This window comes from Oryctolagus cuniculus, chromosome 4, assembly GCF_051225735.1.
Source record: "Oryctolagus cuniculus isolate XC-2025 breed Fujian yellow rabbit chromosome 4, ASM5122573v1, whole genome shotgun sequence".
In the NCBI taxonomy this organism is placed as follows: domain Eukaryota; kingdom Metazoa; phylum Chordata; class Mammalia; order Lagomorpha; family Leporidae; genus Oryctolagus; species Oryctolagus cuniculus.
Genome location: NC_142870.1, coordinates 124,799,959 through 124,826,446, shown reverse-complemented (window position 1 = coordinate 124,826,446; position 26,488 = coordinate 124,799,959). Strand labels below are relative to the sequence as shown.

Here is a 26,488-nt window from a genome sequence, read left to right as displayed (position 1 = left end):
ACTCCACTTCCAATCCAGCTCTCTGCTATGGCCTGGGAAAGCAGTAGAAGATGGCCCAAGTCCTTGGGCTCCTGCAGCTACATGGGGGCCCCGGAAGAAGCTCCTGGCTCCTGGCTTCAGATCTGTGCAGCTCCGGCTGTTACAGGCATCTGGGGAGTGAACCAACAGATGGAAGATATTTCTCTCTCTCTCTCTCTCTCATTCTGCCTCTACCTCTACGTAACTCTTTCAAATAAATCTTAAAAAAAAAAAAAAAAGATTAGTTCAGACAATCGGGATGGAGTGAGCAGTGGAGGACACGCCCCTTTCCGTCTCTGCAGTGGTCAGTGGGGATCTTATGATGGCCTGGAGTTCCCGTAAGTGGGTTTCAGATTGGGTAGGTAGGAAGCAAGGGAGATTGGGTAGGGAGAAAGGGACAGCAGCAATAAAAAATAACAGGCATTTCGAGGGAGCCACGAGCAAACCGAGGGCAGACCACACTCCTGGAGCGCAGTCCTGGGCAGAGCAGCAGCTGGGTAGGAAGATGAAAGGGCATGGGCTGGAGACAGTTTAGCCTTTACTCACTCTGCTGGGTTCACCATTATCCTCCGTGCAGGGAGGCACTGAAGGATGTTGAGCAGAGGAGAGACATAATTAGAGCAGGTTTCCCTGGCTTCACTAAATTTTAAAGGGAAATTTATCTCTCAATATTTAGATGGAATAAAACACAGGACTGACTAGAGAGAAAGAGCAGGTAGGGATTTTAAGTCAGCTATGATAACTGAGCTCAGTGAGGTAAAGGGACATACTTGCAGTGCACGAAGTATAAGAGCCGTGGGTTAAGCTGCCTCCTGAGACACCCACATTGCACACTGCAGGGCTGGTGTTAGTCCTGAATGCTCTATGCTTCTGATCTGGCTTCCTGCTATTGCACCTGGGAGGCAGTGGATGATATGGCCTAAGTATTGGTGTGCCTAATGCCCCTGGGGAGGACCTGGACAGTTTCTGGCTCCTAGCTTTGGCCCAACCTCACTTGGCTGTTGTGGGCATTTGGGAAGTGAACCAGCCCATGGAAGGTCTCTCTATCTCTATCTCTCCCACTCTCCTTGTCATTTTGCTCTTCAAATAAAATAAATACAACTTTTAAAGAAAGCTTCTTTTTTTAAGGAAAAAAATTTATAGAATAATAGGAGCTATAGAAAATAACAAAATGACAATTCTAGAACTGGTAAATAAACCATCTTTTAAAGGCTACTCAAAATACTTAGCAGAATGGAGTTAGCAGGGTGAGCTTGAAGATAGATGCTTAAAATTATCCAAATTGAAGAAGAGAAACAAGAATGAAAAAAATGAACAGTTTCAATAAAGAACAATATCAAAAGATATCAAGTAAGTATAATTGGAGAGGAGAGATTATGTAAAAATATTGGCCAAGAATTTCCCAAATTTAGTAAGTTAAAGAATCATAGAGGGCCAGCACTGTGGCATAGCGGGTTAAAGCCCTGACCTGCAGTGCCAGGATCCTATATGGGCACTTGTTCGAGTCCCAGCTGCTCCACTTCTGATCCAGCTTTCTGCTAATGTGCGTGGGAAAGCAGTGGAAGATGGCCCAAGTCCTTGGGCCCCTGCACCCACGTGGGAGACCCTGAAGAAGCTCCTGGCTCCTGGTTTTGAATTGGCTCAGCTCTGGTCATTGCAGTTATTTGGGGAGGAAACCAGCACATGGAAAACCTCTCTCTCTCTCTCTCTCTCTACTTCTCTGTAACTCTGTCTTCCAAATAAATAAAATAATTTCAACAAATCCATGCTCTATAAATACAAAGACTTAAGTACATCATTTTCAAAATAATCAGAATCAAAGAGAGAAAGTGAAAATATTAAAATCAGCCCTCAAAACCCAACACATTGCACACAAAGGTAAAATAATCTAACAGATCATTGACTTCTCATCAGAATACATAGAAGCCAGAAGAGGATGAAAAACATCTGTAAAGTACTGAAAAGAAACAAATGCCCAGAGAAAATATCCTTTAGAAATAAAAGCGAAAAACATGTATTTTCAGATAAAGAATTTGTTGCTGGTGGATACCCTAATGCTAAGGAAAGTTCTCCTGAGTGTAGGAAGTGATAAAAGATGGATGCTTGGATCCCCAGTGAGAAACAGAGGTGTGAAAAATGGTTAATCTGGGTTGGATGTTAGGTGTAGTGGGCAAGACACCAGTTGGGACACCCACAGCCACAGTGGATGTCTGGGTTCATGTCATAGCTCTGTTTCCAATTCCAGCTTCCTGTTCACATACACCCTGGGAAGCAGCTGGTGATGGATCAAGTAGCTGGGTCCCTGTGAGCCCTGGATCTGGTTCCTAGCTCCCAACCAGAATGGAGCTTCTGTCTGTCTGTCTCTCTACTTTCAAATAAAAATAAATAGATGGCAACTTTTTAGAAATGGCAAATCTGTTGGTGCATACAAATGCACCCCTTTGAGGACACTCTCAATCACCCAGCAAACTCTGTCTCTCTCTCTCCAGTATAGGGAAGTGGCCCAGGACACAATCCTTTGTTCAGTTGCTCTCAACTCTTGCTCTCAACTCTTATTCCTTGATACTTCTATCCTGTACTAACCCATGAAGGAAATCTATCCTTTTTACCTGCAAAACATATACAGAATCTCTTTTATTACCCCTGCCTTTTATTATCCTTATCTAAGTCACCATGATCTCTTATCTAGATCATTGCAGAGGCCTCCAAATTACCCTCCTTCCTCTTCCCCCATCTCCTACGTCTGTTCTCAGAGCAGGAGCCACAGCCGTCCTTCTCATGCATAGATTTGATCATCTCACTCCTCTTCTCAGCCTTCTAAAAGCACCCCCTTCTCATCATCAATACACCACTTCAAATATACATTGCCATGATATTTTATATAATATATTTATATATAAACATTATATATTGTATTTATGTGTAAAAATATATATATAAATTTGAGAAGACATTTAAAAAATAAAGGGGCTGTTGTGGTAGGGTAGTGGGTAAAGCTACCGCCTGCAACACTGGCATCCCATATGGGCATTAGTTCATGTATTGGCTGCTCTACTTCCAATCCAGCTCCCTGCGGAAATGACCTGGGAAAACAGTGGAAGATGGCCCAAGTACTTGGGCCCCTGCTACCCACGTGGGAGCACCATGGTTCCTATATTCCACTTGACTCAGCCCTGGGCATTGCGATCATTTGGGAAGTGAACCAGAGGATGGAAGATTTCTCTCTCTCCCTATCTCTCTCTCCTTTCTTTGTGTAACTCTTTCAAATAAATAAGTAAATCTTTAAAAAAAAAAAGAATGGAATGATTTTACTATAGTAAAAAAATCTTACATTTCCATTAACTTATTTATGTAAATTAGATTTCTCAGAATGTGTATCTTTAAAAATGAAAAAATATGGGAATAACATTGATGCTAAATCCTATCTCATCCTACCCTTAACTAATATTTCTGTCTGAGCACATGACCTAATTTAGGAAAACTCCAGTCCCTCCATGTCTTTAAAAGATTCATTTCTAATGAAATTTCCATTTTTATGTTAATAAAAATTTATAAAACCTAGTTTTTATCAACTATGTATAGTAATAATTGTCCTAATAACACAATGACATTATAGAACACTTAGTCTTGTGGACATAGACTATGAAAAATTTGTCTATATTCATATTTTGCTGCAGAGAATTATTTTAAAGGATCACCTATAACATGTTTTAAGTGTACAAATACATATCAGTATAAAATTCTGGATCAGGAGTAGACTGGAAAAACTAGCTCATGGAAAAAAAGGAGCAATGCAAAATTTCCAACTGCCAAAGAAGAGCTTGCTCATGAATTTTTAAAATGATGATAGATATCAAGTAGCTAAGGGATTTAAATTCCATCAAATACATTTAGATAGTGATGTAACAATTTTACTTAGAAATAACAATACTTAACATTATACCAGACATCATATCCTTTGTAGCAACTCAGGTTTTTGATGAAAAATGTTGCATACCTAAACATGTTTAAGTCGAAACCCAGCCTTTCAAATTGAAAAGGGAAGCGTAAGCAGAAACTTTGAGTTCTCATGTTGCCATGGTATCTGATGTGGAGGATAAATAGTAATACTTATTGAATGTTAATATCTGCTAGACATTGTTCTAAGTATGTCACACACACTCTGATAAATGTTTATAATAAGGGTACAAATACTGTTCTGGTACTACTACTCCACAATAAATCATCCCCAAACTTAATGATGGTAATAAAGCAAACGTTTTATTGAGCTCACAATTGTGCAGGTTAGGAACCTGGGTAGAGTATGGGTGGGCTGTTTTCACTTGGGGTGTCTCCTGCAGTTGCAGTCAGATGTCAGCTGGGACTGATGGATTGACTGTGCCGCGTGCCAGGTGGGCTGGCTCAGAGCTGGCAGGTGCTGCAGGCTGTGGTCCAGAACCCAGCTGGGGCTACTGATGCGAGCACCTGCGTGGCACTCTCCAGGATGGCGGTGTTGATAGCCAGCTTCCTTACATGACAGCTGGCTTTCTCCAGGGCGCACATCCCAAGAATGGCAGAGAAAAGCCAGGTACCCTTTCTGACTTCTTATCAATGTCACATAGTGTCACTTTGTTCAGTTGCTCTACATTTTACTGGTCAGAAGGCCACCCAGACTCCAGGGGAAAGGAGACAGCTTCCATCTCTCCATAAAAGGAATGCCAAAGAATTTGAGGGCCCTGTTTTAAAGCTGCCACATGTGGAGCATTGCCTTTATTTGTATAGATTAAGAAACCATATTATGGAAGGGCCAAGCAATTCGTCAAAGATCACAGAGCAGTTCAGGGATGGAGTCAGGATTCAAACCCAGGCAGGCTACACTCCAGAGCAGAGCTCTGAACAACATCACCTCCTGGCACAGGTGAGCCAAAGGAACCGTGAAGCCTTCTGCTTCCCCAGCTGAAGAGGTCCCTACTGACTCGTTTCTAAGGATATCACACTGGGAGGTTATCCGCAGAGTCTACACTTTGGGGAGCCTGACTGTATGGGTACCGTGTTGCTGGGATTCCTCAATGACTCAAGGGATGGGGCAGAGGAGCTGGGAAGGTGGGGACTGCAGCCTGAAGGCGCAGTGAGTTCCTAAGACCCCACAGCATCAGGTAGGACCAGCCCCCATAGTTGGTGTGAGCTGATCTGTGCCCTTGGAGCCCCGTTTCACGCTGCACATTGCTAGTGGCCACAGTGCTAACCTTAGACTACCATGAATACTTATATGGGAAATTCCACTTGGTGTGTTTTGCTGTCACCTAAGGCTTGGCTTTGATTAGTTAACAGCCAAAGGCATGCTAAAAACCAATGGTGTTGTTTTCCAGAAAAGCTAACTGCACCTTCCAATCTCTAAGAACCACTTATTTCTTCCTCCTTCTCCTGCCCATCTATGACTTCTTTCAGTCTTATCATGAACAGAAAAATTCACACGTCTTCCTGCTACATCCCTTACATTTTGCAGACACTGGGACAGAAGATATAGGGTGGATGTAGGTTGTTTCAGGGGTGCCCAGGGCTTAGTAGGTCACCAAATAAGTGTTTGTGGTCAACACTTCGGGGGAGCACTGGCCCCTTTATCCTCTGAGCTAGAACAGAAGGCAGATGCATGAGTGGGAGTGGGCCAGCCCAATGTGCCTTAACCACAAGGGTCATTAACAGAAGTTTCTTCTGCATGTCAGAGTTGGTTTCCATTGTGCTCTAGATGTGTACACTCGTGCACGCATCTACAGGATCCCATCACTCCCTCCAACTCTTCTATATTTTCACTTCTAGTTTAGCCTCAGTCTCCCCAGTTACAAGATGGTCCTCATGCCTTCCACCCAATAGGCTTGTTGGGAGGGCTAATCACTCAATCAGTTATGGTGGGTTCACCACGTCCACATTAGGAACAAAAGAGGCAGCTCACTGACATTCAAAAACCCTTCCTCTCCCAAAGGAACATAAATAAATGTAAAGTTTTATTTTAAGCCTTTTACAGAAGGAATAACTCTCCCCTTGCCTTGATATTGTGAAACTTATTGAGGACATTCATATTAAAAGACTTAAAACTCCAAAGGGATTCTAATTAAGAGTGGCTGATGAGTCTCCAGGTAATCATTTTTTTCTCCTATTCTAACATCCTGATCAAGTATAATTTACCAAGCCCTAGTGATCTAAGGTTCAGAACTGGCGTTGTTAAGTGGAGCAGAAGCCTTAACTGCTGAAGAAACAGCTCTGCAAAAGTTCAGTGTTACGAAGTTGCCAGGAGTCATTTTTAAAATTTCCACGCTCTTGGATATCCTGGGTAGTGGCTGTCTTACCTCTTCCTTCGGAAAGGTTAGAGATATCCTTTCGTGGGAGCCTCAGCCTGGCTCAGTTACAGCTCTGTGGCAGGGTAAGGTTAGAGGGAGGGAGGACAGGAATGAGGAAGGAGGCCGAAGCAGAAAACCCGATTCAAATTAGTTTAATGACAGTGACTTAGTCTTGCTTGGCAGACAGGCACAAACCTCCACTATGCTGGCAGCCCGGACAGGGGCAGCGGGCAGCCAGATAGCCGAGGAGAGCAGCAAGCTCAGGAAGCAGGCTGCGTTTTCCGGAGGGAGTAAGGACAGATCTCCCAAGAAAGCCTCAGAAAATGTCAAAGACAGCAGCCTCAGCCCCTCAGGGCAGAGCCAGGTCAGGGCGAGACAACTGGCTCTGCTGCGTGAAGTGGAGATGAACTGGTACCTGAAACTCTGTGAGCTGTCGAGCGAGCACACCACCGCCTACACCACCGGCATGCCGCACAGGTAAAGGGTCGTGATCCGCGCCCTCGGGCGATGCTGTTTGCAGGTGATCTGGAGTGCATGCGTTGATTGCTTTCCCAAGCCGCTGAGAGCTGAGAATCTTATGGGCTCTGATTGCCTTATGGATGATTGACACGTTAGAAAGTGTGACTACAAAGATCCGGAACTAGTTGTAAAAGGCAAACAATGCTCCCTGAACCGCTATTCAGAAAACATCCCTGCGAGCAAGCAACAGTAAGAGCCAACAGGGGCAAAGGGTAACAGTTTTTTCAAGTTAAAATCAGAGGAGTTCAGAGATTGTAGACAAACTCTCCCTTCCAAAACAACAAACCCGACTTCACAATCTTTCTGCATTTCTTTCACCTTGAGAACTCAAGAAGTTGGTTTTGCCTGTTTGCAAAGTGTGAACTTGTTGAATGAGGGTTCAGGCTGCTGAAGGGGGTGCAGAGAACACACTGACCATAGCCCTAGGGCTCTGAGCCGAGATGCATGACTGAAATAGCAGAAGGAGAAAAGGGCAGTTTTTAAAAAAAAAAACAGGTAAGGGAAAGGCAAATCCCCATCCTGTTTTCTGTTCTTTTCTGAGCCTTGGCTTCAAGCCATGCAGAGGAAGAATAATGTTACCAATCCCAGTGGAGTAAGGCAGGGTGTACTGAGTGAGTAAAAGGGTCTGCAGTCCCGAAACTGAACGGTGTTTTTTTTTCTTGTTGCTTGTACAAAACAAGTGACTGGGGGATTGAAGATAATTTTTTAAGGAAAACTGTGGTGCAAATAAAGCCCAAGATAACCATTTTTACTAAATGACAACAGAAATTTCTTTGTAGCGACTGTGGGGTCACTACACAGAAATTCTGGAATGTAGAATCTGTTGAGCAAAGCATCGCGTGTGCTCTGAGCTGTCCCCCTTTTTGTATTTCTAATCCTAAAAAGTCACCACAGGAAAACTTATATCGCAATTGACTTAAAGTGCATATAAACGAAAGCCTTATTGGATGATGCTCTTCAAATGGCTTCAGCTTCCATTTTTCCCCTTCCCAAGGCAGTAATGAAATGGTATTTCCAGAGCTAAGCCACGACTCAGAAATCAACATCTGAAAAGTAGAACAAAATAAAGCTTCTATAAATGTTCTGTAGAAATATTTAGTATTCCTGGCCAGAGTGATTTGTCTGAAGCCCTTGTGAGGATGTTACACCCCGCCCGATGGGATCTGAGGGGGATGTTCTCATCCAAGGAAAGCATAAATGAACTTGTCAGTGTTGGAAATGTATTTCGTTCACATCTTACATTGCAAAACAACACTAGCTATTATTAAAGAGCCTCTGGAAGAAAAGGGGTTAATAGCAAAGCCAAGCTTTAATAATGGTTTCCTTCCATAACATATTCCTTGACTTACTACAGACCAGTTTCCATGAAGAATTCTAACATAGGAGTACAAAATTCCTGCTGTATGATCTGATAATGGGACAACATTTATCAAGTCAGAATGGAATATTAATTAAGGTAATAGTACCATGATAAACTTTTGGGGGAAAAACAAATCACTCTTTTTCTGCTTTAAGATGAACAATTTCTGCTGCAATGAGAAAAGACTGGATTAGATATGATCCAGACTCACATCTTCCATGATGATCTGCTGGGCAATGTTATTAGTCATTGATTGATCGTAGCCTTGTGTGTCCTTTGTTTAGTAAGTGTGCTGAAAAAGAGTGAAGATCATTTCTAACTTATATCATCAAAAACTTTAAATGTCCCATTGTTTCTTATTTTTGCAAGATGGCTCTTTCCAGGAGGAAGCTAGAATGTGTTAGGCTTTAGGATTTTATGGTTTGAAGAGGCACAGAGATGATGGATTAAAGCAGAAAAGACTATTACTGTAAAAAGGGCACATAGAGGGGGTTTGGGGTAGGACTCTAGGCCTCCCAGAGAGCCATTCGGGAGGGTGAGAGTGAGTGTTCAGTCCCATTGGGCAAGACCACAGCCCATTTATGTTGGTGTTTGGAGGGGTGCTGTTGCAGAAGAGCTGGTTGTTAAAGTCCCAGTGTTGCTAAAGTTGTATTTATGAAATGCATGAAGTTCATATACTTTAAATAAAAGTTTTCTGGGGAAAAAAATAAAGTTCCTGTTTTACAATGTCTTATCTCAACAGTTTGGAATGTCCAGGTGAGAGGCTCTCCCAAGCAGTAGACATTCCACTAACCTTTAGATTTGATTGGGTTTGAGGTTTTAGGCCCCAGTGACCTAATGGAGTCTATCAGGCCTCAGTTGTCTAATAGGTTCTCACAGCACACATAATGGAAACAAAGCTCATTCATGAGTTACATAAACCTGTTATAGAGTGCTATGTCTGCATAACTTGGAAAACTAAGGCAACTTTTCTCATCACCAGCTCCTTTCCTTTACATATATCACTGTTGGAACCTCTTTCCTTGGCTGAGTCCCTGAGATAGATTACCGGACAATGAAAATGATAGATGGTGCAAGCCCTTTAAATTTTAATGTAAAAAGTAAAATGTGTGATTCCCCAAGCCAGCCACATTTTGTCTTTCATTTGTATATGGTGGCTGTCAAGAAGTTAGAGAACATTTTTCTGGACTTCCAATTGTCTATTCCTCCAACAGTATGGCCCAAGGGTAATATTTCCATTTGAGACCTGTATAAAGAAGACAACTATGGTAAACTTGTAAAATATTTACAAATTCATACATCTGTGAAACATGACTTATAGGAATCCTTAAAGTTGTTACATATTTGCCATTGGCAAAAATTCTGTGCATCTTCAGTTAAATCATCAATAAGGAATTGCTAGAGGACTCATTCTCTAATTTCCTTTCTGGGAAGACAGAATTAAGATATTTACAGTATGTTAATTCAAGTTCATGAGCAATTTGAGTACTGCTTTATGCCCAAATTCGATGGTGACCTATATTTTAAATAAAGGGTATTATTTAATGATTGAAGAAAGCATTTGGCATGGAAAGAGCATTCAGAAGTCCCAGTATATTCAAGAAATAAGATTCCAGGAATGAGGGTGAAAAAAGCACATTAGTCTGTGGCAAGTAGTTCTCATCCTCTACTGGGCCACGTCTACATAGGACTATCCAAACAAACAGTCTAGTACAGTTTTCTTCACACTTCTGTCCATTTCTGGGTTGTCTGATGACTCTACAATGCTGATGTATTTCATGAGAGCTCATTTCCCTCTATATCAAAGAGTTCTGGAGTTGGAGGCAAAAGATTGGCTCTTCCTCTCCATTCCTGCATCATTGTGGACATGATTTTTTAAAAATTATCTGTTGGTTTAAGTTCATAATTGATCATAAAGATAGGATTAAGTGTCAAAGGGACTCAATAAGACCAGTGTCTTCTAACAATAATTGATAGAATTAAAAAGGAGAGAATGATCCAACATGGGAAGCAGGACACACAGCAGACTCATAGAATGACAAATGCCCTAAACAGCACTCTGGCCTCAGAATCAGCCCTTAAGGCATTCAGATCTGGCTAAAAAGCCCATGAGAGCATTTCAGGCATGGGAAGCCAAGACACCGTGGCAAAAAATTATCTATATGAAAGATCTCTGTGAGAGAGATCCCAGTGGAAAGAAGGGGCCATCAAAGAAGGAGGTAACTTTCTCTGAAGGGAGCAGATAACTTCCACTTTGATTATGGCCTTGTCTAAATAATGTCAGAGTTTGTGAACTCAAGAGGCTTCCATAGCCTTGGCAGCTCATGGCAAGAGCCTCAGGTGATCACTGACATCATAAATAAGAGTGTCAATTGTTAAATCAACAGCAGGAGTCACTGTGCACTTGCTCCCCATGTAGGACCTCTGTCCTTAATGTGTTGTGCTATGTGAATTAATGGCAAAACTAGTATTCAAACAGTACTTTATACTTTGTGTGTCTGTGTGGGTGCAAACTGTTGAAATCTTTAGTTAGTATAGAGTTGATCTTTTGCATATAAAGATAATTAAAAATTAATCTTAATGAAGAATGGGATGGGAGAGGGAGTAGGATATTTGATGGTTTGGGGGTGGGAGAGTGGATATGGGGGGAAAAACGCTATAATCCAAAAGTTGTACTTATGAAATTTATATTTATTAAATAAAAGCTTTCTATAAAAATAAAAAAGTTATCAGTTGTTTTTGAATTTTTTTGTTCATTTATAAAACTGGCATTTGAACATTATATAAAATTTTGAATACAAAAAATACAAAGAAGAAAAAACATCCATGTTTATAGTATTATAGTGGGCTTGCCTTAATCTTTTGAATAGGAATCATACTATATAATCTACTATCTACCATTTTTCACTTAAAATTATAATAGTTTATTTTACTATCTTTAAGAACCACTTAAATTTTATTCCAAAGGAATATATCTTTATGACTATATCATTACTTAGTCATTCTTCTTTTGTTTATTATTTATCATTATTATTAATAATATTGTAATGAACATATTATATATTGTAATGAACATATCCCTGGTTTTTTTCCTAGGCTTTGATTCCAGAAGTAGAATAATTGGATGAATTATTATATATTATATATTATTATATATGTATACACATGTACATGTAATACATATATATTTGTATATATACATATTTATTTGTTCTTAATGCATATTATTCAATTGCTTTCTGGAAAATTCTTCTCAATATACATACCCACAGTGCCTATCTCATTGCTTTCTCTGTACTACTAGTGATTATCTGAAATTTTGGGGATTGACTTTTATAGTTGTAGAAGTTTCTTTTCAGTTACCATAACAAAATAGTTGAAGCTGGGAACATATAAAGAAAATTTATCTAATTCACAGTTTTAGAGACTGAAAATCAAAGATCAGGCAATGCTGTGAGGACCTTGGGTCAGATTGTCACAATGGTGTGAATAAGTGTGGAAGACATCACAGGATGAGACAGGAAGCCAGGGAGACTAGGAACTGAGTTGACTTTCTTGTTGTTATAACAACTTAAATTTTTAATTATTTATTTGAAAGGCACAGAAAGAGAGAGAGAGAGAAAGCATGTATGAGAGAGATATTTTCCATTCCTCAGTACTCACAACAGCTAGGGCTGGGACAGGCCAAAGCCAGAAGCCAGGAAATCTATGGTGGTCTCCCATACAAGTAACAGGGGTCCAGGTACTTGGACATCATCTGGTGCCTCTCAGATGAATTAGCAGAATGTTGGAGCAGAAGCAGAGGTACGTTTTGATCCCAGGCATTCTGATATGGGATATTGATGTCCCAAGTGATGGCTTAATTTGCTGTGCCACCAGGCCTTCCCCTAAGAACTTACTTTTGAGGGAACTAAGCAACTAGGTTCCCAAGAATGCTACATTAAGTCCATTCAAGGGCAGTACCCCACCCTCTTCTGGGTCCCATCTCTTAGACATCCCATCACTTCCCAACACACCACAATGGGAACCAAGCTTCCAGCATATGAACTTTTTGGAGAACACTCCCAAACTATATCCACATCATAACAATAGCTAAACAAATTGTTGGGTAAGATAATTATCTTTTCAGAGTATCACTTCCTTTGACTGCAAAGGGAATAATACCACTGTAGAGGACTGTTGTAAAAAAAAAAATGAGATAACAACCTACAAGTGATTTGAAAGAATAATGTGATTTGTTTTCATGTTCTCTAGACTAAGGATTGAAATATAACACATAATGTACATGATGTATTTAAGACTTATGAAGGTAATTCAAGATGGATGACTCCAAATACATGTGGCAAAAATGTGTGCTTCATTTCTAACCTGAGAGCCTAGTATCTTGTTGTGCTCAACTAGGTTTAAGAGGGTGCATCATGATTCCTACTGAAGACTTTTCAAGGATTTCTTTGATCAATATCCTTCTGTGGGAAAGTGACTTGGGAGTAATGTACAGAGTTTTTAGATACATTCTAAATCATGGCCAATTGAATCTATTAAATTAAAATCATGGAGCACATTTAATTGGACAAATGAACATGTGAATAAAAATTTAGGTATAGCATTCTGATAGTGATTTATGCCACCACAGCTATGTTCCTTATTATCCAGGACAGTAGTCATATTCAGCCACATTTCTAATATTTCATTTCTCTTATCAAGACTGCTTGACTTTCTACAAACAATTCACTTTTGCCTACTTCCAGAAGGCCAGGTGTGGTTCTATGTGAAGACAGGCAATTCTCCAAGATGAGTTTTAATAGACTCAGCTCCTGCCAATAGGGTAACCCAGGATCCAAGAACTTAGAAGATGCTGGCTGTCTTTATGTAAGAGAATCTGAGTTTATGCAAGAAAATACATTTGTGGAGAATCAAATTTGAGATAAGAGAATGAACATTCAACAGTCATTGACTGAGCATCTTGTTGTGCATGGCCCTGCATGTGACACAAAGACGAATTAGAAAAAGCATCTAGTTGCACACATAGCCTAGAGAAGAAAAGTAAGACACGTACTTAGTGAACAGTGGTATAGAAAACAGGCTCATAAAATTCAGAGGTGGGAGTGAGTGCCTTTGGCTGCAGTGGGTGGATACGGACTTGGAAGATGTGCAGGACTAGAGCAGGTGGAGATGCGGGAGTGGGGAAGGCAGTCTGTATGGAGGGAAGAAGGTGCAAAGGCACAGATGTGTGGACATATAGGATGGAGGCAGAGAGCGGCGTCTGTTCCTGAGGCTCCTGCAGGCATCCTGGAAAGGTTCTTGTGCACTGGAGCTGGGGGTGCGTGTAAGCACACTCAAAATAAAGCAGTGAAAGGGAGGACAGAGAGCCTGAAGCAGGTTCCAACAGCTTTAGGTAGAAAGAAGGAGTCCAGAGGAAATAATTAAGCAAATAACTATTCTCAACATGTCATCAGAAGAGAGGGAGGCCCAAGGGCCTTAAATGCAGGAGTCAGCTTTGGCAAAGCAAAGTGTCGCTGGAGCCTGGGCTCAAAGAGCAACCCTCTGGAGGTCTGTGGTCTGCAGGCTGCATCCCAGCAGCTCACCTACCAGCTGGTGCCTTTGGGCAAGCCCTCTGCATGGGAGAAAGAGCTGGCTTGGGAGTTAAAGCCATAGACCCTGCAGTCAGGCTGCTGGGTTTAAGCCCTGACTCTGCCCCCACCAACTGTGTGACTTAAGCTTCTTCAACAGGTAAGGATAGCACTGATATTGTAAGGCGATGGGGATCAAGTGACTTAAGTAAGTGAAGCCCACAGACCAGGGCTTGGCACATAGTTCATGTGTTCTTATAAAAGACCTTTAGGATAGTCCACACTCTTATTGTTAATGAGAGATTATTATTGAATCCGCAAAAATCAGGGATACCTCCCTTTCCTGGAGTGCATTCAGTCTGCTTCTGTAAATGGGCAAAAGAGCACCTAGTTTTTAAGTCCCTTGTGAGGACTCTACGAAGTGATGTAAAACACCTGGTGGAAATCAGACACTTGATCAATTTCCTACCAACCTAGAGCATCAGGAAAAAGTGGAGCCAGCGCTTCAGGCTAGGGCTTTAACCCACTGCACCACAGCGCTGGCCCCACCAGTATTTTTTTCTTAGTAAAGAAGATGGATTATTTTCTTGTTAAAGAGAGAGCTCTTCGGGGCTGGCGCCACGGCTCATTAGGTTAATCCTCCGCCTGCGGTGCCGGCATCCCAGATGGGGTTCTGTCCCAGTTGCTCTTCTTCCAGTCCAGCTCCCTGCTGTGGCCCAGGAGGGCAGTGGAGGATGGCCCAAGTGCTTGTGCCCTGCACCTGCATGGAAGACTAGGAAGAAGCACCTGGCTCCTGGCTTCAGATTGGCGCAGCGCCGGCCGTAACTGCCATTTGGGGGGTGATCCAACAGAAGGAAGACCTTTCTCTCTCTCTCTCTGTCTATAACTCTACCTGTCAAATAAAAAATATTTATAAAAAAAGAGAGAGCTCTTCCTTTTCTAAAAGATGATACATATTTCATTTTCCTTGCAGCTGTAATTCTCACGTAGGGTTAAATACCAGAAAGATGGCTTCCCAGCTCATTGTTTTTTTGTTTTGTATGATACAGCAAATCTTAAACCATTGATTGGCAAGCAATGACAAGGAGAACCTCAAAAGGACAGGAGTTAGGTATCCATAGAAAGTCCCAACATCCTAGTAGCAGCCTCTGGGGAGGAGTGGAGTTGTAGTGGTACCTAAAGGTGTTGATAGTGATGAAGTCCTTTGGCTTAGGAACACAAGGCTGTCATTGTACTGGGTGGCTGTACTTCCAGGAGGAGCGGTATGAAGTGGGTACCCCAGATACACATCCCATCTCCACAGTACTAGCCAAATGCAGCACCAGTGTTGTGATGCAGCGGGTTAAGCTACTGCTTGCAAAACTAGCATCCCACATCAGAGCACTGGTTCCAGTGGCTACTCCTCTTCTGATCTAGCTCCCTGCTAATGTGCCTGGGGAAGCACCAGAAGAAGACCTAGTACATGGGCCCCTGCCACCCATGTGGGAAGTTCCTGGCTCCTGGCTTTGCCCTGGCCCAGACCTAGCTCTGGCTGTTATGGGTATTTGGGGAGTGAACCAGTGGATAGAAGAACTACCCTCCTGCTCTCTCCCTCCCTCTCTCTCTCTCTGGCTTTTTAATAAACAAATAATTCTTTTTTAAAAAAGTAGTAGCTAAATACAGAGAGGCTTGCTTCAGTCTGCCATATTCCTGTGACTGCTGTTTTTTATTATCTTGGGAAAACTGAGGCAATATCTCGGGTTTATATACCTTTTCATAGGAGGGGTGTGTGTATGGTTTCTTCTGAAGGACTCTGGAAACCTTGAAGGCAAGTCTGTCTTGGCCATCTGACTTGTTCTTTCCTAACTCGATGTTGAAGGATGATTCAAGAGTACTTCAAAAAGTTTGCAGGAAATGGAATTAAAAGATGAATTTGGGGTGAGGAATAGCCAACTGCCTGGGTTTAAGTTCCAACTCTGTTCCCAATTCCAGTTTCCTGCTAATGCACACCCTAGGATGTAGCAGGTGACCATTCAAGTACTTGGGTCCCTGGAGCCCATGTGGGAGACCTGGACGGGTTCCAGCTCCTAGTTTCAACATGGCCTAGGGCTGGCTCTTGCAGACTTTTGAGGAGTGAGCCATGGATGAAATCTCTCCCCCCACCCTCTCTGGCTTCCAAATACATACAATTTTTTAAAAGTTGAGTTTATTTTGGTGAAAACTTTCTGAAATCCATGCATAGGTGTTTTTTTTTTTTTTTTTTTTTTTTTGACAGGCAGAGTGGACAGTGAGAGAGAGAGACAGAGAGAAAGGTCTTCCTTTGCCGTTGGTTCACCCTCCAATGGCCGCCACGGCTGGCGCGCTGTGGTCGGCGCACCGCGCTGATCCGATGGCAGGAGCCAGGTACTTCTCCTGGTCTCCCATGGGGTGCAGGGCCCAAGCACTTGGGCCATCCTCCACTGCACTCCCGGGCCACAGCAGAGAGCTGGCCTGGAAGAGGGGCAACCGGGACAGAATCCGGCGCCCTGACTGGGACTAGAACCCGGTGTGCCGGCACCGCAAGGCGGAGGATTAGCCTAGTGAGCCGTGGCACCGGCTCATAGTTTTTTCATATGACACATTTCCCATGTATTTTCTGATCATATTTTCCCATGAACTTTTTGGAGACCCCTTGTATAAAACAGAACAGCCTTGATAGCTCGTACAGTGTGGTTTCTTTGCCTTTTCAGGGACAGGCTCGTGGAGCTGTAGAAGCACTGGCTGAGGTGCCTGCGCTGTGATTTGAAGCTCATTTAGCTGTGTGACTGTAAGTGAGATTTTTCAAGTTCTGCAGAACTCGGTGGCTTCTCATAACATGGAGAGACTAGACAAGCTGACCAGCGGGTGCTGTGCAGCTCTGAGCCTGTGAGGCGTAATGCCACCCTGAGCAGGGCAGGAGGCGGAGTTTGAGCGGCTGCTCGCTGACCTTTACAGAGATGGCCCAATTGTGTTACCTCTGCCAGACCCAGCAGATGCATTGGTGCTTTGTTTTGAAGTTGCAGGAGCAGTAGAAAACTTCTCATTGATTTTTTAAAGTGTGTTATGTTAGTGACTGGTTGAGTGCTATCATATATGTTTGATTTTTTTAAAAAAGTTTCTTTGATAGCAGGAGACAGTCACGCAGACATCTACAACTTGAAATATTACTATTTATGAAATATTTTCACGTCTACTGTCTCAATTGCTTCCCGACAACATATGGCACCTTTTCCTAGTTCCCACTTTGCTATGGGTGAACCGAGTTCATGACTCCAACCTGCCTGACCAGATCGACGTTAGCCGCTTAGAGATTATGAACATCATCTTCTCCACCTTCTCTGGGGCTGTACAAACTTAGAACAGCTCAGGGTAAGCACTGATGTCAGGCTGACCTAGGTGTGGATCGTGGTTCAACTGGACATTTTCTGCGTGACCTGGGGCCTCAGTCTTCTGCAAGATAGGAGTAAGCATGTCACAGCTTCATCTAGTTGGGAGGGTTCAATGAGATGTCTATGCAAGTTTTAGCTTAGATGTGCTGAGTGCATGGGAAGCGCCTTTCCCGAGCGCGGTTGTTACCGTTCCGAGAAGCGCCATCATCCCTTCTGTGATTCTGCCTCTGCACTTTGTTTTGTTGGATTCCTCCCAAGAGCTCGCCAGGACTGGGGAAACTCCAATCCTCTTGACTTCCTACTTTTCTCTTTGCTTCACGTTACTTGAAAGTTTTCACTTAGACCGCCGTTTAGAATCCTTTCTGATGAACACAGATCAAATCCACGTGTGCCGTCCTTTTCTGCTGGTAGGTGATCGGTTCCCTCTCTCCGGGATGGAAAGGCCTAGGTTCCGTCCCAGCTGCGTGTCTGGCTGAGTGTGCGGATTTCAGCAGCTCCATTCCAAACTCTGATGCCCAATTTCATCACTGGTATGATGGAAACAAAAACACCTGTGCTGTTGCTTTTCCCAGATGTTAAAGACTGGAGCCAAAGTGTATGTTCAAATAATCTGCTTTAAACCAGGACGTGCTTGCTATCTGCCCTGGGACGTAGGATATTTTTTAAGATTTACTTGTTTGAAAGGCAGAGGAAGAGAGAGAGAGAGGTCTTCCATTCGCTAGTTCACTCCCCAAATGACCGCAATGGCCAGAGCTGAGCTGATCCGAAGCCAGGAGCCAGGAGCTTCCTCCAGGTCTCCCACACAGGTGCAGGGGCCCAAGGATTTGGGTCATCTTCCACTGCTTTCCAAGGCCATAGCAGAGAGCTGGATAGGAAGTGGAGCAGCCAGGATCCAAACCGGTGCTTATATAGGGTGCTGGCATCGTAGGCAGCAGCTTCACCCCATATGCCATAGCGCTGGTTGCAGGCACATAGGTTTAATTCAGCCTAGAGCATGACTTAAGAGCCTGGTTACCCCAGTCTGCTTTCCTGGTAAACACAGGGGTGGATCCACGTGCGTCATTCCCAGAACCTGGACAAGGTTTCTTGTGCAATTGTGGCATCTGTCTTCTTTCCCCAGTATCAGCTAATGTTTACTGACATTCGGCACTTCCCTTAGATCACTCAGTGTGATCCTTCTCGGTGATCCATGCACATGAGGAATCTATTTCTATGATCCACACTTTACAGGAGGAAACCAAGCCTCAACAAGATCCCGTCCAAGATGGCCAGCTGCACGTGAGATGGCCAGTCCTTGCACCTGGAGAGTGAGGCCAGGGTGCCGCCGAGGAACCCCACAGGATGCTGCCTCCCTTTGGGTTGACCGTGGGTCACTCCCAAAGCATCACTTCGGTCATTTCACTTTCATTTCCCACCAAACTGTAGGGCTCCTAATGCTGGGTGTGGGAGTCCCACCACCTCCTTCCTGTTTGAGGTCCTTGCTTCTTGCCCTGCATGTCTAGCAAAGGGGGGGCCGTGAAGCAGCTCAGCAAAGGGCTGTGCCCTCGAGTGGACAGTGAGCCCTAATGCCTCTTCAGGCTTCTCTTCTACAGAAGTCACTTCCATCAAAAGAGCTGTGAAGTGCAAAGGCCTGGGAAGGACCCGAGTGCCATCCTCTATTCGAGGAATTCAAGTCAATTTCAGAACTCAGGTTTGAGCCAGAGTCATTGGCCCTCTCCCGCTCGCGCTAGCACCAAGAGGGCAGCGTTCCAGAGCCACAGCTGTCCTGGCGTCTCCAGGCTGAGCCTGTGGCTGTCACTACGTGGCAGGAGCTAATGCCCTGCTGGAGATGTTGACTGTTCCTGCGTGGGAGAAGGAAACAGCATGGTTTCTAGGAGCGCTTGCTGGTGTTTCTCTGGAAATGACAGTGAGAGCATGATTTTTTTCTTTTTTCTAAAAAGCCTCCTTTGCTACATGAAACGTCCTCAAGCACCAGTCTCAAAGCTTTAGAGAAAACTCTCCAGGCCAAGGCAAGAGAAATTGGGAGTTTTGTGTGCCTTTGTATACACATAATAGCCTAAGTTCAAAGAATCACTTGCCAAATACCTCATTAGTCACGAGGAATTTAAACTGGGCTCCCAGCCAGATACCTGTTCCTGGTTCCCAGTCCAAGAAGGGCTCCTGAATGCTGATTATTGTTACATTGTAGATAAGCACCCTTTATGAAATGAAGCCTATTGATCTGTAAAGATGACCTTGACTGCTACACCCTGCTGCCTCTGATTTGCCATGAAAAATGTATTTGTTGTGCATGTAAGTCCAGCCCGGTGGGACCTGGGCTGCTCAGAGTTTTGTCATCTTCCTCTCCTGTTTTCTAAGCTGGCCTGTGGCTGAGCCCTGACAACCATTCAGCAGACAGAAGAGAGCAGGGGGGATCATGTGGAGCAGGCCGGAAGGTGACCTAAGGAGCGGAAATACCACTGGCTGCTGTTGAGTCACTTGACCACGTGCAACTGCAAGGCGGGCGGGCCGGGGGTTGTAGTCCACATATGAGCCTAGGAAGGGAGAGAAACGGGCCGGGTGAGCAGGTGGGCAGTCTCTGTCACAGAGCAGTGGTCGGAGCGGAGCGAGGGAGATGCTGAGGAAGACATCAGTATTCCTCCCCACAGGCGGAGCCTGACCCAGTGCCCGGCCGTTCCTTAGACACGTGGCGGGCCCATCTCTTGGCTTCCTGGCTAGCGTCTCAGCTTTCCTGTTTCAGCGAGAAGGCTGACGACACTTCAGAACCCTGAGGCTGGTGATCTGATCTGAGGCTGGCGGGGGTATGGAGCGCCAGTGAGGGAAACGGCCTTCTCCGTGTCGTTCCGCGAGCACTCCGACCTCTTGGAGCTGCTTTTTGCTGCTGTAAGAATCGCTCTGGCAGGATGAGGCTCCCCGCAGTGCATGCATTATTCCTCCTCCACGTGGTGGGGAGATGGCGCTGCTGCCTTGCAGGTTGCTCCTTTCCATGGCAACAGCCTGGTTCCAGCGCCACAGGCACGGCAGCTGTCTCACGAGGCGGGATCAGGTGCATGGGAACACAGACCTGCGAGCCAGCAGAGCCCACTGACTCAGTGTCTCATTTCAGAACTGATGAGGTGTGCTTTTTTATTTAAAAGATTTATTTTGTTTATTTGAGGGACAGTGTTACAGACCGAGAGAGGGAGAGAGACAGAGAGAGGTCTTCCATCTGCTGGTTCACGCCCCAGATGGCCACAACGGCTGGAGCTGCACTGACCCAAAGCCAGGAGCCAGGAGCTTCTTTCAGGTCCCCCATGCAAGTGCAGGGGCTCAACCATTTGGGCCATCTTCCACTGCTCTCCCAGGTTGTAGCAGAGAGCTGTATCGGAAGTGGAGCAGCTGGGACTCAAACCAGTGCCCATATGGGATGCAAGCAACTGCAGGCGTCGCTTTACCCTCTACGCCACAGTGCCTGCTCCAGGTGTTTTTTTTTTAACTTTTATTTAATGAATATAAATTTCCAAAGTACGACTCATGGATTACAATGGCTTCCCCCCCCAATACCGTCCCTCCCACCCACAACCCTCCCCTTTCCCACTCCCTCTCCCCTTCCATTCACATCAAGATTCATTTTCGATTATCTTAATATACAGAAGATCAGCTTAGTATACATTAAGTAAGGATTTCAACAGTTTGCTCCCACACAGAAACATAAAGTGAAAAATAATAGATGATTTTTTAAATGATGATGAAATCAGATCAGACCTATTGTCATGTTTAATCCCAGTGAGAGTCAAGTTGGGAGTTGATAATTTCTTTTCTTTCTTTCTTTTTTTTTTTTTTTTTTTTTTTTTTTTTTTTTTTTTTTTTTTACAGAGGATCAGTTTAGTATGCATTAAGTAAAGATTTCAATAGTTTGCACCCCCATAGAAACACAAAGTGAAATATATTGTTTGAGTACTCGTTATAGCATTAAATCTCAATGCACAGCACATTAAGGACAGAGATCCTACATGAGGAGTAAGTGCACAGTGACTCCTGTTGTTGACTTTACCAATTGACACTCCTGTCTATGGCATCAGTAATCTCCCCATGCTCCAGTCATGAGTTTCCAAGGCTATGGAAGCCCTCTGAGTTCTCCGATTCTTATCTTGTTTAGACAAGTAAGGGACAAATACCATATGTTCTCCCTGATCGGTGACAACTGACTGAACACCAAAAAGGAAACCTGTTGAAGTGGAATGGACACTATGGGAAACGGTGACTTGATCAGCATAGCCCTGACTGTTAATGGACAACTTAATACATTATCCCTCTTAGTAGTTTTTTTGTCTGTTCTACTTAATATGACTGGTTTAATTCTGTAATTAATACACAGTTATTCTTAAGTGTTGAAATTTAACTGAAATGTGATCCCTGTTAAACATAAGAGTAGGAATAAGAGAGGGAAGAGATATATAATTTGGGACATGCTCAAGCTGACTTGCCCCAAATGGTAGAGTTAGAAACATACCAGGGGACTCCAATTTAATCCCATCAAGGTGGCATGTACCAATGCCATCTCACTATTCCAAGTGATCAATTTCAGTTCACAATTGATCATAATGAAAGGACTAAGAGTCAAAGGGAGCACATAAACAAGTCTAGTACCTGCTAACACTAACCGATAGAATAAATAAAGGGGAGAGTGATCCAACATGGGAAGTGAGATACTCAGCAGACTCATAGAATGGCAGATGTCCTAAATAGCACTCTGGCCTCAGAATCAGCCCTAAAGGCATTCCGATCTGGCTGAAAAGCCCATGAGAGTATTTCAGGCATGGAAAGCCAAGACACTCTGGCAAAAAATCTCTGTGAGTGAGATCCCAGTGGAAAGAACAGGTGTTCAAAGAAGGAGGTACCTTTCTCTGAAGGGAGGAGAGAACCTCCAGGTGTGTTTTTAAGAGGATTTTCTATGACATTATGTTCATTGAATGATGTAATCTTTACACATGACTCCCTTTAATGCACCCACACAATTCTTGAAGGCAGACAAGGCCAGTCACTCTGTTCCCAGATAATAGGATACAGTGTGATTTTGAAGGTAATATTAAGTTAATCCATATACCCTTAACGATGTTCTAGCAAGCCATCTTTGAATCATTATCTTTAATCAAGGGAGGTGCACATTTTTCTGTGAAATGGCATGCAATTTGAGGACTTATTAGTTAAGAAAATTGTGTTTGTATTCAGTATTTTTTTAAAAATTACAAACATCTCCAATTTGAAATATTTCACTTAAAGAATCAAAGCTAAAAGTATATTTTGCAGTTTACTCTTCATATTTAATTTGATCACAGCAATGAACATTAAGTATCAAACAAGATATCCAAAAGGGCTGCTGAATTATTTAATTGCCTCTGGGATTAAGGAGGTAAAAATCAGCATAAACAATTTCACAAGCAGAATGCACTAGGCACATCATCTCTTTCTGTCTCCAAGGTTGATAATTTGAATGATGTGACTATCACAAGCTTGTTGAGTGAAGTAGTAAATGCTTACATCTGTTTATAATATTTTAAGTTTCAGATGGTCATTTATCCAGGAGAAATGGCAAAGCATTACATTTAAATGTGTTTTTATTGTATTTTCAGATAAATAACTTTCCAATGAAGTCCACATTCAGAATTAGTTAAGGAAAAAAAGTACTTACATGTAAGGACACCCTTTAATTGCCATATATGAGAGGATAGCAAATAGTTCTTGGAAAAGGGGAATTAAAAGATAAATTAATTTTGATGCAGAAATGTGAAATCTATACATAATTTTTTCACAATATGCATGTTCATGCATGCATGGTTTTAAAATTTTCTTTTTAAAAAAGATTTTATTTATTTACTGAGAGCTGGAGTTACAGACAGAGAGAGGTAGAGACAGAGGCAGAGGTCTTCCATCCACTGGTTCACTCCTCAAATGGCCGCAATGGCTGGAGCTGGGATGATCTAAAGCCCAGGGCCAGGAGCTTCTTCCAGGTCTCCCATGTGAGTGCAGGGGCCCAAGCACTTGGGACATCTTCCACTGCTTTTCCTGGCCATTAGCAGGGAGCTGGATTGTAAGTGAGCAGCTGGGACTTGAACCAGCACCCATATGGGATGCTGCACTGCAGGTAGATGCTTAACCTACTATGCCACAGCGCCGGCCCCCAAAATTTTCTTATATTCCACTTTTGTCTGACAGAGATACACACACAGAAACAGAGACAGAGGTCTTCCATCTACTGGTTCACTTTCCAATTGCCCACAACAGCCAGGGCCAAGCCAGGCTGAATCCAGCAACCTAGAACTCAATCCAGGTCTCTTGCATGGTTAGTAAGGACCCAGGTACTTGTGTCATCACCAGCTCCCTCCCATGGTGTACCGAGCTGGACCAAAAGCATACGTATAACTTGAACCTAGGTAGGCCAACATGGGATATGGACATCCTAAGTGACATAATCAAAGTGCCAAACCTCCACCTCTCAAAAATTTTTTGTACCAAAATAAATTTATTTTAATAATATTTATTTTATATTTTAATATTTATTTATTTTATAATAAATATAAAATATTGATTATTTTAATAATATTTTTAATCCTACCTTTCATAAACTTTTTTTTTAACTTTTATTTAATGAATATAAATTTCCAAAGTACAGCTTATGGATTACAATGGCTTCCCCCCCATAACGTCCCTCCCACCCGCAACCCTCCCCTCTCCCACTCCCTCTCCCATTCCATTCACATCAAGATTCATTTTCGATTCTCTTTATCTACAGAAGATCAGTTTAGCATACATTAAGTAAAGATTTCAACAGTTTGCTCCCACACAGAAACATAAAGTGAAAAATAATAGATGATTTTTTAAATGATAATGAAATCAGATCAGACCTATTGTCATGTTTAATCCCAGTGAGAGTCAAGTTGGGAATTGCTAATTTCTTCTCCTTTTTTTTTTTTTTTTTACAGAGGATCAGTTTAGTATACATTAAGTAAAGATTTCAACAGTTTGCACCCCCATAGAAACACAAAGTGAAATATACTGTTTGAGTACTCGTTATAGCATTAAGTCTCAATGTACAGCACATTAAGGACAGAGATCCTACATGAGGAGTAAGTGCACAGTGACTCCTGTTGTTGACTTTACAAATTGACACTCTTGTTTATGGCCTCAGTAATCTACCCTTGCTCCAGTCATGAGTTTCCAAGGCTATGGAAGCCCCTTGAGTTCTCCGACTCTTATCTTGTTTAGACAAGGTCATAGTCAAAGTGGAGGTTCTCTCCTCCCTTCAGAGAAAGGTACCTCCTTCTTTGAAGACCTGTTCTTTCCACTGGGATCTCACTCACAGAGATCTTTTGCCAGAGTGTCTTGGCTTTCCATGCCTGAAATACTCTCATGGGCTTTTCAGCCAGATCGGAATGCCTTTAGGGCAGATTCTGAGGCCAGAGTGCTGTTTAGGACATCCGCCATTCTATGAGTCTGCTGAGTATCTCGCTTCCCATGTTGGATCACTCTCCCCTTTATTTATTCTATCGGTTAGTATTAGCAGGTACTAGACTTAAAAATAGCCTCATATGTTTATACTGAAATAATTTCTACCACTCAAACTAAACAGCGTTCATTAGAGAGGTTTGAATACCTCTCATGCTCCATATCTGGGATGAGCATGCACATTCTTTTTTTTTTAACTTTTATTTAATGAATATAAATTTCCAAAGTATAGCTTATGGATTAAAATGGCTTTCCCCCCCATAACTTCCCTCCCACCCCCTCTCTCTCTACCCTTCCATTCACATCAAGATTCATTTTCAATTCCCTTTATATACAGAAGATCAGTTTAGTATATATTAAGTAAAGATATCAACAGTTTGCACCACACAGAAACAAAAAGCGAAAAATACTGTTTGAGTACTAGTTATAGCATTAAATCACAATGTACAGCACACTAAAGACAGAGATCCTACATGAGGAGTAAGTGCACAGTGACTCCTGTTGTTGATTTAACAATTTGACACTCTTGTTTATGGCATCAGTAATCACCCTAGGCTCTTGTCATGAGTTGCCAAAGCTACGGAAGACTTTTGAGTTCGCTGACTCTGATCATATTTGGACAAGGTCATAGTCAAAGTGGAAGTTCTCTCCTCCCTTCAGAGAAAGGGACCTCCTGCTTTGATGACCTGTTCTTTCCACTGGGATCTCACTTGCAGAGATCTTACATTTACGTCATTTTTTTTTTGCCAGAGTGTCTTGGCTTTCCATGCCTAAATACTCTCATGGGCTCTTCAGCCAGATCCAAATGCCTTAAGGCTGATTCTGAGGCCAGAGTGCTGTTTAAGACATCTGCTATTCTATGAGTCTGCTGTGTATCCCACTTCCCATGTTGGATCATTCTCTCCCTTTTTTATTCTATCAGTTAGTATTTGAGACACTAGTCTTGTTTATGTGATCCCTTTGACTCTTAGTCCTTTCATTATGATCAATTGTGAACTGAAATTGATCACTTGGACTAGTGAGATGGCATTGGTACATGCCACCTTGATGGGATTGAATTGGAATCCCCTGGTATGTTTCTAACTCTACCATTTGGGGCAAGTCCAATTGAGCATGTCCCAAATTGTACATCTATTCTCTCTCTTATTCCCACTCTTATATTTAACAGGGATCACTTTTCAGTTTCAACACTTAAGAATAATTGTGTATTAATTACAGACTTCAACCCATAGCATTAAGTAGAACAAACAGAAAAAAAATACTAAAAGGGATAAAGTATTAAGTTGTTCATCAACAGGGCAAGGGCTAATCAAGTCACTGTTTCTCATAGTGTCCATTTCACTTCAACATGTTTTCTTTTTGGTGCTCAGTTAGTTGTCACCGATCATGGAGAACATATGATATTTGTCTCTTTGGGTCTGGCTTATTTCACTCAGCATGATGTTTTCTGGATTCCTCCATTTTGTTGCAAATGACCGGATTTCATTGTTTTTGACTGCTGTATAGTATTCTATAGAGTACATATCCCATAATTTCTTTAACCAGTCTACTGTTGATGGGCATTTGGGTTGGTTCCAGGTCTTAGCTATTGTGAATTGAGCTGCAATAAACATTAAGGTGCAGACAGCTTTTTTGTTTGCCAATTTCATTTCCTTTGGGTAAATTCCAAAGAGTGGGATGGCTGGGTTGTATGGTAGGGTTATATTCAGGTTTCTGAGGAATCTCCAGACTGACTTCCATAGTGGCTTTACCAGTTTGCATTCCCACCAGCAGTGGGTTAGTGTCCCTTTTTTCCCACATCCTCACCAGCATCTATTGTTGGTAGATTTCTGTATG

At 42.7% G+C, this 26,488-nt stretch overlaps 1 protein-coding gene across 1 annotated transcript in view; it reads left to right on the top strand.

The window, feature by feature from the left end:
- Positions 1-6,510: 6,510 nt before the first annotated feature.
- Positions 6,511-26,488, top strand: part of KCNAB1 (potassium voltage-gated channel subfamily A regulatory beta subunit 1) — a 452,219-nt gene continuing 432,241 nt past the window's right edge. The window contains 1 exon segment of the mRNA NM_001170956.1: positions 6,511-6,809. Within this exon segment, the coding sequence (NP_001164427.1) occupies positions 6,535-6,809 (275 nt within the window). The 5' untranslated portion in view covers positions 6,511-6,534.